The sequence below is a fragment of the Phoenix dactylifera genome, chromosome 15, assembly GCF_051530095.1.
Source record: "Phoenix dactylifera cultivar Ajwa chromosome 15, Ajwa_hap1_PhDact_Kaust_v1.1, whole genome shotgun sequence".
NCBI lineage: Eukaryota > Viridiplantae > Streptophyta > Magnoliopsida > Arecales > Arecaceae > Phoenix > Phoenix dactylifera.
The window spans coordinates 11,837,884-11,857,607 of NC_143204.1; the positions used below are offsets into that span (position 1 = coordinate 11,837,884).

General features: G+C 46.5%; 1 protein-coding gene and 1 long non-coding RNA gene across 2 annotated transcripts; both read left to right on the top strand.

Moving 5' to 3' along the window:
* Positions 1 to 5,983: 5,983 nt before the first annotated feature.
* LOC103717134 (uncharacterized) lies at positions 5,984 to 9,141 on the top strand. Its single transcript, XR_016398544.1, has 2 exons — positions 5,984 to 8,623; positions 8,739 to 9,141. It is a non-coding gene; the product is annotated as an uncharacterized LOC103717134 (long non-coding RNA).
* Positions 9,142 to 9,509: 368 nt separating this feature from the next.
* Positions 9,510 to 14,319, top strand: LOC149751231 (transcription repressor OFP7-like). The gene has a single exon (XM_089927592.1). It carries the CDS (start codon positions 12,779 to 12,781, stop codon positions 14,078 to 14,080), a length of 1,302 nt encoding a protein of 433 aa, XP_089783718.1. The 5' UTR covers positions 9,510 to 12,778; the 3' UTR covers positions 14,081 to 14,319.
* The last annotated feature ends 5,405 nt before the right edge of the window (positions 14,320 to 19,724 follow it).

The following is a 19,724-nucleotide window of genomic DNA, read 5'->3' on the forward strand; positions in this document are numbered from 1 at the left end:
GAGAAGAAACCAATAAAGACGTACACACCCAAGGCTCCCTTTCCTAGTAGACTACAAGACTCAAAGAAAAAACTCAGTACGATGAAATCATGAAAGTCTTTAAAAATGTCCAAATAAATTTACCCTTCCTAGATGCCATCAGACAGATCCCCTCCTATACAAAATTCTTAAAAGACTTAACCACGGTGAAAAGAAAAACCAGTATTCCTAGGCAAGCTGTGATGGCGGCACAAGCCTCATCTCTTATTCAACAACAGATTGCCCCAAAATAAAAGGACCTTGGTTGCCTCACTGTTGAAATTAAAATAGGAGAAACCATCATTCGAAGAGCCCTATTAGACTTAGGAGCAAGTGTGAACCTATTACCCTATTCTGTCTACACCAAACTAGGTTTGGGAGAATTAAAGCCCACAAACATTACTTTGTCATTAGCAGATAGGACTGTGAAGTATCCTAAGGGAATTGTAGAGGATGTAATTGTAAAGGTAAATGAGTTTTATTACCCTGTAGATTTTGTAGTCCTCGAAACTGAACCAGTGAAAAACCCAGGTAGTCACATCCCGGTAATCCTTGGTAGACCATTTTTGGCCACTTCAAATGCGGTGATCAGTTGCCGAAATGGGATAATGACCTTAGCATTTGGAAACTTGACCGTCCAACTCAATGTCTTTCACAGTAGTAATCAACCATCTGAGATGGACGATTTAGAAGAAATTCACATGATTGAAAACATAATCAGTAAGTCCTTCGAGGAATCAAGTTATTCTGATCCACTAGAAAGATGTTTGGCCCAATTCAGTCAAAATTGTGAGGAAAGAGAGTCGAATCAGGAGGTTAATGCATTGCTAGATTCCATTCTTGTAATGGATACTAGCAGATGGGCTACTAAATTTGAATCATTACCTATACCTAAATCCCGCTAGTACCTTCAAGTGTCAAACCTCCCCAGCTTGAACTTAAAGATCTGCCTGAAAACCTAAAATATGCATTTCTAGGGGACAACAACACCTTACCTGTTATTATTGCATCAAATTTAACTGAAGAACAAGAAGAGAAGTTGTTAAATATCCTTCAGAAAAATCAAGAGGCGATCGGCTGGTCTATAGCTGATATTAAGGGGATTAGCCCTTCTGTGGTCCAACATAAAATTCATCTAGAAGAGGATGCAAAAATCTCTAGAGAACCACAAAGGCGACTTAACCCAATCATGAAGGATGTGGTTCTAGCTGAAATCATTAAACTCTTAGATACAGGGATTATATACCCTATTTCTGATAGCCAGTGGGTGAGCCCAGTTTAAGTCGTACCCAAGAAATCTGGAATTACTGTGATCAAGAATGACTAAAATAAGTTAGTCCCAACTCGAATCCAAACTGGATGGTGAGTGTGCATCGACTACAGAAAGTTGAATGCCCTGACTAGGAAAGACCACTTCCCACTACCCTTCATTGACCAAATGTTAGAACGTCTAGTTGGCCACTCTTATTACTGTTTTCTTGATGGTTATTCTGGATATAACCAAGTTCCAATTGCACGTGAGGATCAAGAGAAAACCACATTCACCTGTCCTTATGGCACTTTTGCCTATCGCCGTATGTCTTTTGGGTTATGCAATGCACCAGCTACATTCCAATGGTGTATGATGAGTATTTTTTCCGACATGGTGGAGAAATTTTTAGAAGTTTTCATGGATGATTTTTCTGTATTTGGATCCAATTTTGAGGAATGTCTACACCACTTGACACTTGTTGTAGAACGCTGTATAGAGAAAAACTTAGTTCTTAACTGGAAGAAGTGTCATTTCATGGTAGAATCAGGTATTATTTTAGGACACATTGTGTCACAAAGGAGAATTGAGGTGGATAAGGCCAAAGTAGAATTAATTGCTAAACTGCCACCTCCTAAGACTATTAGGGAAATTCGATCATTTTTAGGGCATGCGGGTTTTTACCGCCGCTTTATCAAGGATTTTAGTAAAATATCAAAACCCTTATGTGATTTGTTGGCCAAAGACGCTGTTTTTAATTTTTCACCATCTTGTGTAACTGCTTTCGAAAGACTGAAGTCTGAATTGACTTCAGCACCCATCATAAGGTGTCCTGATTGGAGTCGTCCTTTTGAAATCATGTGTGATGCATCCAATTATGCCATAGGTGCTGTCTTAGGTCAGCGAGTAGAGAAGCTTCCCCATGTTATTCATTATGCGAGCAAAACTTTGAATGACGCCCAACTCAACTATTCCACCATTGAAAAAGAATTGTTGGCAGTTGTTTTTGCCCTAGATAAATTTCGCCCCTACCTGATAGGATCTAAGGTTCTTGTTTATTCCGATCATGCCGCCCTTAAGTACCTTCTCACAAAGAAGGATGCTAAGGCAAGGCTCATTCGTTGGATCCTATTGCTCTAGGAATTTGATCTTGAAATTCGAGACAAAAAGGGATCTGAAATGTAGTAGCTGACCACTTGTCCAGACCGATTGTTGAGTCATCTGCAGAATCATTACCGGTATCCGAAACTTTTCCGGATGAACAACTAATGATGATTTCCCATACCAATGTTCCATGGTATGCTGACATAGTCAACTACCTTGTTACTGAACAAATGCCTAGCTCTTGGACCAAACAGGAGCAATTTCGCTTCCTAGCTCGTGTGAAGTGGTATTTTTGGGATGAACCATATCTATTTAATATTGCCCTGATCAAATCATCCGACAGTGTATTCCTGAATACGAACAAAGGAAAGTCCTTTTCTTTTGTCATGACCATGCTTGTGGTAGTCATTTCAGTGGTAAAAAGACGGCTGCAAAGGTTTTGCAGTGCGGATTCTATTGGCCCACACTATTTTATGACTCACACGAGTATTGTAAAGCATGTGACCGATGTCAAAGACTAGGAAAAATTTCAAGAAAAAATGAGATGCCCCTGAACCCGATCTTAATTGTAGAAATCTTTGATGTTTGAGGTATTGATTTTATGGGTCCTTTTCCTATGTCATTTGGGCACCAGTACATACTCCTAGCTGTTGACTATGTGTCCAAGTGGATTGAGGCTATCGCATGTAAGACCAATGATCACAAAGTAGTGATCAAGTTTCTTAAGGAGTCTGTCTTCGCTCGCTTTGGCACCCCTCGTGCTATCATTAGTGATGGGGAGAAACATTTTTGCAATAGAATTTTTAAAGCCCTTGCTAGGAAGTACAACATCACCCACAAGGTCGGTACACCATATCATCCACAAACGAGTGGACAAGTTGAGATTTTCAATAGAGAAATCAAGACCATCCTTGAAAAAACTGTCAACCCATCTCGAAAGGATTGGTCCCTTAGGTTAACAGATGCATTGTGGGCATATCGTACGGCCTACAAAACATCAATTGGAATGTCCCCATATAGGATTGTCTATGGCAAGGCTTGCCATTTACCTGTCGAGTTAGAACACAAGGCCTATTGGGCAATCAAACGCCTAAATTTCGACCTCGACAAGGCGGGAGAACATAGAAAGCTTCAGCTCGACGAGCTTGAAGAAATTAGGAACGATGCTTACGAGTGTGTTAAGAAGTACAAGGATCGCATTAAAGTCATGCATAATAAAATGATTACTCGTAAAGAGTTTTACCAAGGACAAAAAGTTCTCTTATATGACTCTCGATTACATCTATTCCCTGAAAAACTTAAATCTCGCTAGACTGGCCCATACACAGTAGAGAAAGTACACCCGCATGGTGCAGTAGTAATATGCAAAACCAAGGATGGTAGGACCTTTCAAGTCAATGGACATCGTTTAAAACCATACCTTGAGTATCTGAGTCCAGAAGTTGAGGAGACACTTCTGACCGACCATGTCTATCATGAATGAATTAGAATTATCTGGCTGAAGACATAAAACTTAGCGCTCTGGGGAGGCAACCCAACATATAAATATCTTCTATAAAAAAAAAAAATTTACTAACATGCAGGTTTGGGAAATTTTGCCCTAATTTTCAATTTACCCACCCATATCAGGTAACTTATCCTCTGTCCTCTTACTGCTTTAAATTTTTTTTAACATTGAGGACAATGTTAGATTTAGGTTTGGGGGTATTTTTAAGCATTTTAAAAAAAAAAAATTTAGTTAAAATTTTTTGAAAAAAAAATTAAATTACAACACACAAGGTATATAAAATCTAAGAGCCCAATGACTAGTCGGAAGTAGTGCAAAGTGAGTTCTTTTTATTAAGTTCCTTTTAGTAAGTTGTAAGCTAATTAGTGCTTTGAATTTCACAATACATCTGGCCTGCATTTTCTAAGGTATAGGTTCGACATTGTGTTGAGAATATGGTAGCAACCTCGAATCCTGATGAACCATCTTTTTCTGATCCAAAAAAAAAAATTGGTGGATTTAGTCAGGTACATCGAAAAGGGCTACCTATTGTCAAAGGTCAGCGGGCTTGTGATGAGGAACCCGAGTATAGGTCCGTAGGGGAGTCTTGATGCCCGACACCTCATGCCAACTGGTGTGAGAATTGTCGACTAATTGCTCGCTACATGGAGGAATCATCACAGGAGTAAAAGTGCACAATATATACATTATCATTTCTCTTTAATGCAAAAAAAAATGAAAAAAAAATGTATATTGACCTTAAGAAAGACAATAGTGTGAAAGCCGTCATTGTAAAAATTCGAGTAAACTGGAATATTACAGATAAAGCCCATGAGGTATTAAAGTAAACATCCACAGCTCTCGAAATCCTGCAGATAAGATGATTTTGAATCAGCAAATAGGTCTTGTCCGACCAATTCTTGGAAACTATTAATATTAGCGATATTTTGGAGATCTGAAACCTTAGCTGGTGCATGGTCTAGACTTCACTAAGTACTCAAGTATAAATAAGTATTACAACTCCCTAATGGAAAACTTAATGACTTCAACTTAAATTGCATACTAACCTAGAAATTGGGCTAATTAGTAATTAAAACCTTGTGTGCTTTTAAAATTCTGATCAGTTATTTACTTGAAATTAGACTTTCATTTCATAAACCAAATTTTATTTTAGGATTGAAGTTTGTGGGTAACTTCACTGCAAACCCTCACGAGACAACACTCGTCCACTAGGGTAACCTAGGGGTTTAACGGCTTGTTGCACGTGCTAAGTGCAATCGTAATGCTCTACGAAAGTGAGTATTTATCTTAGTTCATGTATATTTATATATATATAATAAATAAAACTTTTGCACTCTCATTTTATCATTGTCACACTAAATTGCTAGAGACTAGCAATAAGCTGGTTGGGAGGTATGATGAGAGCACAAAAGTGCAATCGTCAGACCATTTTAATTAGCATTATAATTAATCATTAATAATAAAATTAACTAATTAATGTTGTATTTGTGTTTGAGTACAAGTAATCCAAGAGACCCAATAACATTGGGTTTGAGCCCAATGCCCGGCAGCCCAAGCTCGAGTCAAACCAGCATTCTAGCGCGTCCTAATCCTTCACGCCATTAGCAATGTCCCAAGGATCTCGCGATCAGCCCAGACGGGTCTCCAGCTCCTAGTCCGCCCTTACAGCACCAACTTGATTATGCCAGGCCGTCCGCGTCCTCAGCGCGTCCCCACCACGCATGCACCTTCCAAATGAGCATCTTCATCTTCAACCTCCAATCCCATGAACAAAAGCTGAAATTACTCTTTATTTCCAAAATTTCTATTCATGGCTGAAATCACTGTTCATATGAGCAGTGTTACGTAAAAACACTGTTTATATGAACAGTGTTACGTAAAAATACTATTCATATGAATAGTGTTACGTAAAAATACTGTTCATATGAATAGTGTTTCGGAAATGTTCTTTTCTGATCACTGTTCTTTTTTCCTCCCGGCAGCCTCTTTCGCCCGTTCCAGCCGCGTCCGAGCTGCCCGGATCCTGCGTCCGAGTATCCTGCAGTGCCCTTCAGCCTTCCATGTCCATTTTGAGTCGTGATCTCGCTTCCAATCCGGCGTCCACGAAGCTCCAAATGATCCCGCATCCAGCCATCGTCTGGAACCACCGCTTCTTCTGCATCCATCCCAGGCGTCCGTATGAAGCTCCTTCCCAAATCAGCATATCACACATCGCGGCCAGCTCGTCCCCAACGCGTCACCAGCCCGCGTCCCCGCCATGCAGCGTACCAGCCGGCACGCCTCAGCGTATCCCCGCGTGCCAGCCCAACCGCGATATCAGCTCTTCCCCGAGTATTCCGCCATTAGCAGTCGTCCCCGTCTTCCACGCAATCGTCCATCGCGTGCGCTGGCGAAGCCGCGTCCCAGCTGCAAGCCGTCTCCAAATCCTCCGCAATCACCGTGCTTCCCAGCTGCCGTGCCGAGCAAATGTAGTATCTCCAGCTCCTCAACCACGTGCCAGCCCATCTGCGAAGCCAGCAGCCGCGTTCCTCATGCGGTTAACGCCCTAGCGCCTTCCGCATCAGGCGTCCGACCGAGTCATCCCCGCCTCACAGCCGTCCATCTCACCACATCCCGCACCGCATCCAACTCCATCCGCGCGTGGCAAAGGTCTCCCCCAGCGAGGCAGATCTCCAACACGTCTTCAACGCGTTTCCAAGACTCCTATAAGAAGAGGCCATCGGGAAGGTGTGAGGGGGGAGAGGAAACAGAGTAGGGAGGAGGTGTGCTCGGTTGGGGTGGAGGCCAAGAAACAGAGGAAAGGAAAGGGCTCTCTATCGGCTGGTCCAAGGAGGAAGAAGAAGCTCTGTTTCTGTTCTTGGAACAGAGGAGAAGCCCTGTTTTCCGAGAAGAAGGAAGAAAAAAAAAGCTATTTTAATTTATTTTTTTTTAACTGTTCAACCGAGTTACTTGTTCTTTTTATTTCATTTTTTTTAATTTTATGTTCTTGTAATCAATTTCCTTTTCATGAAATCCATCAGTTTCTTTTATGAAATCCGTGTTCTAGGTTCAATTTAATGTTTGCTTCATATACAATATATTAATTTTCTTTTAGGCAATCCATGCTCTAGGTTTAGTTTAATCTTTGCAGTTTATTTTGAAATTCTTAATTTTAAGATAACTCTGAAATTAATCTTTGCTATTCGACTGGCGATTTTAATTCATATTCTGTCTTTAGAAATTGACCCCTAATCTGCATCCAATTTCAATTGCAACGTTTTCTTTCTCTCCTTTGTTTATTTTCAATTAGAGAACATTCAACATCCCTGATATAATGTTTTTCTTTAGTTATTCGAAAATCGATTTTGAATCCGAGTGAACGTTTTAATTTTTATGCAACTCCAATCGTCTCCCTGTGGATTGACCTCTTACGACCACTATTCTTCGAGTAGGAAAGGTAAGAGTAAAATTTAAATTTAACTTTTGTTCGTCGGTTCTAACAACGATCTGTCTAGCGTATTTTTAGGTAGACAGAAATCGGACGAACATTCCTGTCTCTAGATCGAATAATCATGACAAGTATATTTGACTTGGGATACCCTAGAGATGCCTAGGCCCCAATAAAGAAGAAACCCTGGGGATGCCTGGGACCTCCCTAAACTAGCTCGCTTGGGATCCCTTTTGGAGCATACTTCGAAGATGAAACGAGGTGCCAACCTCCCCAAGACTCAGCCTATTCAAATTTCCTCTAGGAGCCAACCCCAATAGATGCCTCTGGGTGCATACTTTGGAGATAAAAAGAGGCGTTGACCTCCTTAAGACCAAGCCCACTCGGATTTTCTCTAAGAATAACCCCAAGAAATGCCTCTAGAGGCATACTCTAGAGATGAAAAGAGATGCCGACCTCTTCAAGACCAAGTCCACTCAGATTTTTTCGGAGAGCCAACCCTAAAAGATGCCTCCAGAAGCATACTCTAGAGATAAAAGAAGATGCCGACCTCCTCACGATCGAGCTCACTCGAATTTTCTCTAGGAGCCAATCCTAAGAGATGCCTTTAGGAGCATACTCTGGAGATGAAAGGATGCGCCGACCTCCTCAAGACCGAGCTCACTCGGGTTTTCTCCCAGAGCCAACCCCAAGAGATGCCTCTAGGAGCATACTCCGGAGATGAAAGGAGGCACCGACCTCCTCAAGACTAAACCTACTCAGATTTTCTCTAGGAACAAACCCTCAAGAGATGTCTCTCGAAGAATACTCTAGACATAAGAAGGTTGGCCCCTACGCCAAAGGCTCAATGAGTCAACCGATCTCTTCGGATTAAAAATGGTCTGAGCAGGAGAACCGGCCGCCGTATTAAAGGCTCGGCGAGTCAATCAACTTTTTCAGGTCAAAAATGGCCGAAGCAAGAGAACCTGACATCGTGTCGAAGACTCAGCAAGTCAACTGACCTCTTCAGGTCGGAAATAGCTAGAGCAGGAGAACCAGCCACCATGTCGAAGGCTTAGCATTCAAATCGACTTCTTTAGGTCGAAAACAGCCCAAGCAGAAGACCGAGCCTACTCAAATTCTCTGTGGGAGCCAACCTAGAGGCATCCTTTGGAAGCATACTCTGGAGATGCCTCCGGAGCAAGACTCTAAGGATGACCAACAAAAAAGGCACCGGCCCCCCTCCGTCGACTCACTCAAAATTTTTCGGGAGCCAAACTCCGGAAAGATCGGCCGAGGAGCCTAAGGCAAGCTAAAGCTCCACAAGAAAAAGAGTTCGGTGAGGCAACTTGAACTCAAATAAAGAAATACAATGATAGCTAGTAATACCGAAGTCCGATACTTTAGAAAATAATTTTACTTTCATTATTTTTTTATACATACATTGATCTCAGCAAAAGCCAAGCCACAAAGAGCTACAATAAAAGATCGAAGATTGGTACAATGACCTAGACTCGGACGAAGAACAAAAAACAAAACAACGGAAGCAAAGACCAAAATCAGGTACTTGGAAAACGCTTTGCTTTCATTAAGTTGTAAGCTTTTACACTAACCTCAGCAGAAGTAGAACAAAAAAAAGTACATTGAGCTCAGTCTACCCGAGCAAAAAGCAAAAACCAAAAATGACTAGATAAATAACTTCATTCCTTGCTGAGGTATCTAGTTTTCTTCGGTTAAAAAGATGCGGATCTTCATGAAAATCCCTACCGGCAAGGCCATTGTTCGAGGGTTCGGGTCCGCAGACGCGATCTGCAATGTCAAGGCCAACATCTAGGTCAAGGAGGGCATCCCCCTAATTAGCTCCTTCGCCCCTCCCCCTCGGTGCCTTCACCGCCACCACCGCTGACCTCGATGTCTTTGCAAATTGTAAGGTCATCGCCTTCGTTGCAGCCCTCATCATCATTGTCGTCATCGTAAAGACCGAAGAAGTCCATCCTCAAGAAAAGCAGCTGAGCCCGAGCTCGGCTATCTGTGAAGACCTTACCGAAGATGTTGATCGCAATCTCCACGGCTTCCTCTATGAACTCCTCAGAGGCATGGTATTCTTTAACCGCCTCTACAACTTTTTCCTTAACGCAAACGGCCTCCTCCCTAGCCTTGGTGGCCACCTGCAATCTTGGACTAGCTTCTTAGAGAGCTCTGCAGCCTTGTACTCGGCAACATGGTAGGCCTTCCTAGACATGGATAGTTGTCTCTCCATGATCAAGGCTTGGGTCCGCATGGCTAAGGCATAGGCTTTTGTCAACCCCACTTTGTTTTTGGCTACCTTCGCCCCAAGTTCTGCTAGGCCCGCTCCTCGGCTACCTCCATCCTCAATTCGACTTCCTAAGCTTGCTCCTCAATAGTCTCCGCCCCTACCTCAGCCAGATGGGCGTGCTCCTCGATGATATCTGCCCTCACTTTGTACTACGAGATACTGCTTAAGTGTATCATGATCCTCTCATTCATGTAGCCGATCTCGAGGACGTGCTGAAAAGGAAAAGAGGAATTAGTTCTTGAGAAAAGTGACTTAGAGAAGATTTATTAAACATACCTGAACTACCGTTACATAGGCCCTGTCGAAGAACTCGGTGGGGTCGAGGGAGAGTACAAGTTTCCTATCAGCTTGAAGCTGTATAGCTCAAACTAACTTCCTCGCCATCCCGAGAGTCTCCAATGCTGAATCAGGCTCTTCGACTGCCCAATTTGGGAAGTAGGTCTTAGAGGTGTGGGCCGGGGCTGAATGGCCTTCCTTAGCTGGAGTAGACGAGCCTGGATCCGATCAAGCCAAGCACAAACCTTGGAAGATGGTTGGTGCAGGGCATGACGACTGAGCTGGGTCCAGCAGAGACAACCTCCTCTAGGGGAGTTGACTCGATCGACTAAATGACCTCAACGTGGAGTTCGGCTCTACAATCTCTCCTCAAGGTACGGGCACATCATGGGAAACTTTAGAAACTGATGCCTCAACACCAACCTCAATGGTGGCCTTGGTAGCACGGGCCTAGGACTTCCCTCTCAACCACTTCTTTTGGGGAGCCTCGCCCTCAGCGGCCACGGTCGACCTCTTCTTCACCTTTCTCCTCTTGCAAATCAATGAGAGATCGAACTTCATGACGGCAAGAGATGCAAAATCGAAGACAAAGTTATTCTACAACGCCGAGGCGAGAGGATAGAGAAAATCCAAGAGAAACTTACCCTGGGGGTCGGCTATATCAAATCGGCCTTAATTAGAGCCTCCTTGGGTAACAACTCCTGTAGGAAAGAGATCTCGGATTGAGATTCTAGAAGTCTATCCAAGGTCCTTTGATCATCATCAGACAACCTCGAAAGCCGACTCAGGTCGGTCCATGGTGCCCTCCATGCGGTCTCAAACCCCCATGGCTGCTCAGGGTGGACAAAGAAAAATCTTTCTTTTCATCCATGGATGGAAGAGGGAGTACCTCAGAGCAATTGGCAGTCTTTTTAGGAAGAGAAATACCACTAGTTACTATTCCGATGATGCCTCTTCAAGGTGAAGCACCTACAAAAGAGAAAAATTGAGGCTTGAATGCCCCAGAGAAAATAAGAGAGAAAACTAACTAATATCCGCCAGGAGTTCGACACCAGCTGGGTCAAAATAAGGTCATAAGACCACATCAGTTGCACAAAGAATGAGCTGATAAGAAGTCTTAACCTAGCCTATAGAGTTTCCTCATACAAGCCGAGGAGGATGTGGTCCATCACCCAGTTACCTGGACTAACGAGTTCAAAGGTAAACTCTGGAGTCACAAAATACTGAGCTCAGATGAGGTCCATATCCTCCTGAGTAAGGACAAATACCTTATAGACCGGGCCCAATCGGACCTCGAACTTTGCCTCACCTGATGGCGATGACTGCCAACCTCGAGAAGAGCGGTCAGACGGTCGACTCTCCTCCTAGGCATTGACCTCAACTCCGCTTATGCTGGCAAGAAGAAGGATGAAACGGCGAAAGGACGAGAAAAAGATAATGAAGGACAAAGAGACGAAGAAGATAAAAAAAGAAGGCCGAGCAGCCAAGGAGCGAGAACTCACCGAAAATGGAGAAACACAAAGAATGAAAGGCTTTGCCGAAAAACCACCCAGGGGCTTGGACGCTCGAGCACTCGGGTGGGAGAGTAAATGGGGCAAAAGGTAGAGCCTAAAGATTGGGGATGCCCTTATATAAGGGTGCAGACGGCCACAATCGAAGCGCCGATCTAGCTACCTGAGCAGATCGAGCCACATGTCAACTCGAGATATAACGTGGGCAATTCATCGGATCGCTGCATTAATAGTATTTAGGCGTCGCCCCACAATGATGACATCTTGAGATGGCCTGAATCTTTCGATGCTTTGGAAAGACCGATCAATGCACTTAAGGCCCCTAACGAAGGTCTCACCCTTGATCAAAGTAATCGTTCAACTTCCATCGCCCAAACCGGAGTGCAGTTTGAGCTCGGAAGTGAGAGGCAAGTGATGGAAGAAATATTGGACCTTGACCTCAGATCAGACCGACCTTCTTTACCTCGATCGAATGTAAACCAAGACGAATGACTACGACCTTAGCCGAGGAGCAAACTAGCCGAGGAGCTGCCTACCAAAGAGAACAACAAGCCTGTATCGACAAGGGATGACAATCCCAACAATCAACAACTCTACCAATCCGCAGTCGCGTCGGCACCACGCCCTGCGCCAGGCCTACATCACATACCTTAACCAGTTTGCTCAGCTCGTCTCCAACCAACCTCAAGATCTTTCGAGCTATACTTCCTCCTCAGTCCGGATGGCAACATATGTTTTTTGGAATAATCATGCAAAAAAAATCTGAACTATTAGAAACTTTTTTATTTTTTTTCTAAATTTTAATTTAATGCAATCAAATTATCAAACTTTTAAATTCATTCAATTTAGATACTATTTATGAATTCCGTCTTACTGCCATGACGGAATTATCACGTAACTAGCTTATATGGCGAAAAGGGATGATGCCTCATGTGACATCACGTGAAAATTCCGTTATAGTAGCAAACTGAATTCATAGCCAAGATTTGAATTGAATTGACCATACTAAATTAAAATTTAGAAGAAAATTAAAAACCTTCAAATAGTTCAGAATTTTTTTATATGATTATTTTTTTTTTAACAGAGAACACCTCAAAGGTGAAGGAGGGAAACAGCTTTGCACATGTGAACCGAGCAGGAAACGACCAATACAAGTGATGACTATGTCTAATATTATATGGAATTAAAGAAAGACGACGATACTTCCGGAGCTCAAATGCACTAGTCTACTTCTCTGCCTTCTGAGTGCAAACCAAGCCAAAGGATTAGAGGACAAAATTGCAGGTTTCGGATCGTAATTGCCAAAGCTAAAGGCTGGAGTCGAAAAGGGCCACAAAGTGCTCATTGGCTCTGTTTTGCCGGGTATTTTACGAAACCATCCGGAAAGGAAATGCACGAAGCAACCTCGTCCCAGTCTCACTCACTCTCTCACCCCTCCCCCCTGTCCCGACCCTTGCCGGATTCTGCTTGCAAGCGTCATCCCTTCGTCCTCTTCCCCAGCTTTCCCACTCCACTATATATTAAAGAATTAACCTTTGCTCCCAGTCTTTTCCAATCCCCACACCCGCCCTTTTTAGTCCCACATCGCTCGCTCGTTCCTACCACCGCTAGCTCCTTCTCCTCCCTCCTCTCACTCCTCGTAATGGCCAAACGCTTCCGTCTCCGGCTATCCCGCGTTATCCCCTCTTTCCAGAGCTGCCGCTCTAAAGATGACGCTGGCGTCACAGTTACCAACGCAGCCTTCCGTCTCTGCCCCGTTAACCGGAAAGCCTTTGACATCGACTTCCCTCCGCCGCCAACGCCCGGCCCCTCTCCGTCCTTCCTCCGCCGCCCCCACCCCCCGGTCGTCTCCGGCCTCGCTTGCGGCTGCCTCCCCTCCCGCCGCGGCTGCCATTTCTTCCCCGCCGACGACGGGGAGACCCCGCCGTACCTCTGGCGGAAGGAGGAGAAGTGGCCCGTCGTTGCCTATGCCGACGGCGACGCTGGTGACCGTTACGATTTCCCTTCCTCCCCCCGCCGGAAGATCGACTCCGACGACGGCTGCGACATCCTCTTGCCGGCGGCGATGGCCAAGGCGAGGCGGAGGGAGGCGAAGCTCCGCCGCAGGAGGCGTCGGGGAGAGACGAAAAGATCATCGCGATCCCGAGCGCGGGTGAGCACCTCCTCGGCCGTGAGCGGGTGGTTCAGCAGCGAGGGGGACGGGGAGAACGACGAGCGGGAGGGCGATTTTTTCGACGAGGAGGAAGACGACGGCGAGACGGAGAAGCTGGTCTCGTCGACGGACTGCTCGTCGCATAACGTGCTCCAGCGGAGAAGGATTACGAGGCGGCGGAGGAGGCGGTTGGTAAAGTGCTACCCGTCGCCGGAGAGAACTGCAGCAGCGGTACTGCGGAGCCTGGTGCCTTGCGGGGCGGCTGCGACGGCGGCGGCGGAGGGGAAGGTTAGAGAGAGCTTCGCGGTGGTGAAGCGGTCGGAGGACCCGCGGGCGGACTTCCGGCGGTCGATGGCGGAGATGGTGGTGGAAAAGGAGATTTACGATGCCGGCGACCTGGAGCAGCTGCTGCTCTGCTTCCTGTCGCTCAACTCGCGGCACCACCACAGGGCCATCGTCGCGGCCTTCTCGGATATCTGGGAGGCGCTCTTCCCCGTCACCGCCACTGCCGCCGCTGCCCCGGCTGTTTCTAAAAATTAGGTTTTTTGATAAAATTCCTAAAAATTAGTTAGAGATAGTGAAATGTTCTTATCATTCGAGTTTGTATATGTATGCGTATTTTGGTCTTAGTGCGTGGGTGATATGGATTGGCTTGCAAGGTACGGTTCTCTGGCCACCATTCGATCCGTCTCTTATGTTGATTACCACGGTGTTGGTGGTCGAGGTGTAAATACTTATACTAATGATAAATTTTTTGGCTAGTTGTTTGTCCTCTAAAACTATTTTGAAATTAACTCATGATCCGCTAAAATCCGCTCATGAGAGCTTATAAGCCAGCAACAATATGCCAAGGTCGACTCCTTACAAATTTAAGAGTATGTTTTGGCCTGAGGGTGATCACACCGGAAGAAGCCAGAGGAAACACCAGCCAGGATGGAGAAAGAAAGCCCACCACCTGTGCCACCGGTGGACCAATTTCTCAGGTCATGCTAGAGCAATACGGTATGCTCATTCAGCAGATTCATATATTCACCACGGTCGTTCAAGGCCTGCAACAAGCGGGAGCCTAGCCTGCGCCTCCTCCTCGCGGGTGCGGATCCATATGATGGCGCTCGCGATGCAATTCTCTGGCCAAGCAGGGCAGAAGAGTCCACAAAAAGGAGCATCATCACTACCGAAGCTCTCACAGAGCTCAGTCCCAAACACGGAAACAACCATCGGAGGCGGGGTCCGCACCAAGCCGAGCTCCACCTGGAAAAAGAAGAGGCTCCTAGACAGCCTCGGATCTTACATCTTGATGGCTCCTCGACTTCGGGGGGCAGCGGCGTGTGCCTCGCCCTTGCCAGCCCAAAAGGAATCTGCGGGAGCCACGAAAGCTACAATGATGCCCCTGGATCCAAGCTCATGGCAACCTGCAGTGTCGACCGCGAGCGCAAGGGCTTTCTCGACCTCATGTATCTACGACGATGAAAGCTACAATGACGCCCCTGAGCCAGGCTCGGGGCGCCCTGTAGTGTTGATCGCGAACCCAAGGGCTCCCTCGACCGCAGGTATCTACGACGGCAGAATCTACAATGATGCCCCCGGAGCCGAGCTCGGGGCACGCTGCAATATCGACCGCGAGCCCAAGGGCTCCCTCGACTGCAAGTATCTACGATGACAGAATCTATAATGATGCTCCTGAGCCGGGCTCGGAGCAACCTGTAGCGTCGACCGCAAGCCCAAGGGCTCCCTCTACCGCAGGTATTTACGACGACAGAGTCTACAATGACGCCCCTGGAGCCGAGCTTGGGGCACCCTGCAGTGTCAACCACGAGCCCAAGGGCTCCTTCGACCAAAGGTATCTACGACGAAAGCTACAATGACGCCCATAGAGCCGAGCTCAGCGCGCCCTGCAGTGTCGACCGCAAGCCCAAAGGCTCCTTTGACTGCTAATATCTACAATGACGAAAGCTACACTGACGCGCCTAGAGACGAGCTTGGGGCGCCCTGCAGTGTCGACCATGAGCCCAAGAGCTCCCTCGACCGTAAGTATCTACAAACGACGAAAGCTACAATGACGTCCTAGAGCCGGGCTCGGGACGCCCTGCAGTGTCGACCGCGAGCCTAAGAGCCCCCTCGACCGTAAGTATCTAAGACGACAGAGTCTACAATGACGCCCATGAAGCCGAGCTCGGGGCGCCTTACAGTGTCGACCGCGAGCCCAAGGGCTCCCTTGTCTGGAGGTATCTACGACGAAAGCTACAATGACACCCCTAGAGCCGAGCTTGGGGCACCCTACATTGTCGACCACGAGCCCAAGAGCTCCTTCGACTGCAGGTATCTACAACAATGAAAGCTACATTGACGCCCCTGGAACCGAGCTCGGGGCGCCCTGCAGTGTCGACCGCAAGCTCAAGGGCTCTCTCGACCGCAGGTATCTACAAACGACGAAAGCTACAATGGCACCCCTGGAGCCGAGCTCGGAGTACCCTGCAATGTCGACCACGAGCTCAAGGGCTTCCTCGATCGTAGGTATCTACGATGACGAAAGCTACAACGACGCCCATGAGCCGGGCTCGGAGCAGCCTGCAGTGTTGACCGCAAGCCCAAGGGCTCCCTCGACCGCAGGTATCTACGACAACGAAAGCTACAACGACGCCCCTGAGCCGGGCTCGGAGCGCCCTGCAGTGTCGACCGCGAGCCCAAGGGCTCCCTCGACCACAAGTATCCATGACGACAGAATTTACAATGACGCTCCTGAGCCGGGCTTGGGGCGCCAAGCAATGTTGACCGCGAGCCCAAGGGCTCCCTTGACCGTAGGTACCTACAATGACAGAGTCTACAATGGCGCCCTTGGAGCTGAGCTCGGGGCGCCCTGCAGTGTCAACCCCGAGCCGAAGGGCTCCCTCGACCGCAGGTATCTACGACGACGAAATCTACAATTACGCCCCTAAAGCCGAGCTTGGGGCGCCCTGTAGTATCGACCGCAAGCCCAAAAGGCTCCCTCGACCGTAGGTATCTACGATGACGAAATCTACAATGATACCCCGAGCCCGAGCTCGGGGCACCTTACTGAGTCGACCGCGAGCCCAAGGGCTCCCTCGACCTCAAGAAAAATTTAGAAGCGCCTCGACCTCAATTCGCGCGCCCAAGTTAAAACCTAAGAAGATCTATAAGGTCTGAATGCATCAAAATTCATGATGACCCTCTACTTAAAAGGTGCCCTAGCAAAGGCTAAACAGGGTCCCGTGTTCAAAGACCGAAAGCATACCTGATGTCCGACCTCGATGCCTAAAGCACACCAGCAGACGGGCTTGGAAGCAGTGAGCTCTTCATTGACTTTGCAAGACTATTCTAAGTCCAAGTTGGAAGCAGATGCCAAGCGCAAAAATCCAACACAAGACATGAAGCAAGACGAGCCCAAGCACTCAGAGAAAAAATGTACTTAGAGAAAAAAAGTATTCTTTATTGATGTTAAAAGGCCAAAGGCCGAATACAAAAGATACCGACTTTGAGGTCGGATTGAATGCAAAAGAGGTCAACTACAAAAAGGCCTACGTGGCCCACTCTACAAGAATGGCAAAAAAAGTTAAAGAAAACGGGGGGTAAAGCTCAAGCGGCATGCGCAGTCTTTGGCCCGACCTCGGCAGTAGCCCCAGCTCTGACCTCAGCAGCGGCCTCAGTAGAGGCCTCAGGAGCATCTCCATCCCCGCCAGCGACGAGCTTGTGTAACTCAGCGAGCTTGCCCACTTCACCCGTGATCGCAGACTTGGTGGCTCCACCCGGAAGTAAATGAAGGCTGTTGAAGTCGACTTCGGGGCAGAGTCGCTACGCTTGATCATGGCAGTTCTCGAAACCCCGAATTAGGCTGTCAATGGCCTCCTCTGCCAGCTCGTCTGAATATGCCTCGGACTCGCAGTAATTATGGACAGCCTCCTGGACCCGCTCATTGGCCGAACTAGCGAGCTGCTTGGCTTCGTGCTTCTAGCCGGCCAATGCAGCCTCGAGCTCAAAAATGCGACCTTTGGTGATTCAGAGCGCCGAACGTCTATTCCGGCATGTAGTCACCCAATTCTGGCAATGCAAACCTCAAAGCTAAGTAGGCCGAAGAGGCTCCCTTGACCACAGGCAATGACGACCCACCAAGAGCCGAGTAGACCTCAGTCTCGCCAAGAGCCAGGCCGACCTTAGCCCGCCAAAGGCTGAGCCGACCTCAAAGGAGAAGTCCGGCCAACCTCAGCCCACCAAAGGCCGAGCCGACCTCAAGGGGGAGGCCAGGCCGACCTCAGCTCACCAAACACCGAGCTGACCTCAGCTCACCAAGCACCGAGCTAACCTCAAGAGGGAGGCTAGACCGACCTCGGCCCGCTGAAGGCCGAGCCGAGCTCGGCCCCGTTAGCCTTGATCCCATCAAAGATCCTACAGATCCCATGCCCAGGCCACCAAGCGACCAGATCGTGCTAGAGGCTCCCTCAGCAGATCTTACTGGATCATGGTGATAAAAGCTCGTCATTATGACAGCCGCCTCGAGGGGCAGGGTATTGATGACCGACTCCTCGCATACCACCAGGTAACATCTCGGAGTAAGTGCGCACACGACGCATTTAAGAACTCCCTCGACCACTTTCGTTTGAAATGACATGGCTAACCCTCAGAACAGATTCAAAACAATATCTCCCGAATTCTCAGCCCGCAGGATGGATCTCCATGATGCACAATGTCTCAAATTGATGGCCCACTAATCACAAATCGACCGAGATTTCAGGTAACGGCCGAGACCCTCACTCTATAAAAAGGAAGTAGGGAAAGACCTTCGGTAAGTCATTATAAACTATTTAAGCTACAAGAGACCATCTAAAGTATTCAGAAACTTCTCCAAAAGCCTTGTTAACTTAGCCATCGGAGGGCCTTCGCCGAAATCTTCGGCCAAGACTTTGTGTAGGTACCCCGGAGCATAGGAGGTGGCCTTCTTTCTCCGTCCCGGCTGGTGTCTCCTCGGCTTCTTCCGGTGTGATCACCCTCAGGCCAAATTTCAACGACAACAGAGTCGACTCTTGAGCTAGCTCAGAATGAATTTTTCTGTATTTACAAGTGAACTTCTAAAAAATATTTTTATGGTCTTTTGGAGTTTGGCTTCTTGACATGGAGCTTCAAATAGATAACTTTCATTCGAAAGTAACTAAAGTTTTTTCTCTTTATTTTCTAAAATTAATCAATTACACTTAAAGCAATAGATTAGTCAACTTTTGATTTAATTATTTTGTATTACTAAATCCACCGTTTAGGATCAATATATAGTTGATTATATAAAATACCATCTAATTTGTTATACTGTTTATTATTATTATTATTATTATTATTATTTTTTATAGATATGCGCTGCACTCTAGATTTTGAATTTTATATTTTTATTTGTTATATATGGTATGGGAGGCCAAAAGCTGTTGAGTTCACCGAGGCGCAACGCTCCGCCCCTTCCCCAAAAGCAAACTGTTAACGTAACGTGTAATTGCTGCCGTTATTTTGTTCAGCTACGACAGCTGTAACAAAATTCTCACAAACCTCGCTTAGCCCAAGGCATCTCCGCCACCTCTGCGCATCGTCACCGCCCTCCACAGCACTCGATACTTGCCCGTCAACACCGACTCCGTTGCCGTTTGGGCGTCATTACTGCCGTCCACAGCACCTCACACCCGCTCGTTAGCACCGAATCCATTTCCCTCGGCCGATATAAGTCTGCCACCGTTTTGGTAATACCAGGAAAAGAACAGGAACAAAACCTGGCTCAAAACAAAAATCGTAGAATGACTCACTATATTTTGAGTCGGCACCCGTGACCTCTGAAAATATTAGCCATTGTGCAAGGTTCAGTAACACGAGGAGACTGAGTTAATGATTTAGAGAAACTTTAAATTTGATGTGTAATATTTTAGTCACTATAAGTAGAGCTATATAAGATTTAGGAGCAAATTTTATCATATTAAAAAGCCGAATCGCATGCTAAATTTTAAAATGTCATAACATGATTATATAACGTTCGATTAAGATTATCTTTTTTTGAAATTAAGTGGTTTTTTGAGATCTACAACTTTGGACCAATTTCTTAAATAGTTAAATCGGATCGAAATTTTATCGTTTGAGCTCCGAAATAAATTAGTCAAATCGAAATTTTCTTTTTGGATACAATATTGGCCAGACGTTA

Bases quoted from the DNA above. Each gene is read 5' to 3' on its own strand.
- LOC149751231 (XM_089927592.1), top strand. From the start codon at position 12,779: ATGCACGAAGCAACCTCGTCCCAGTCTCACTCACTCTCTCACCCCTCC.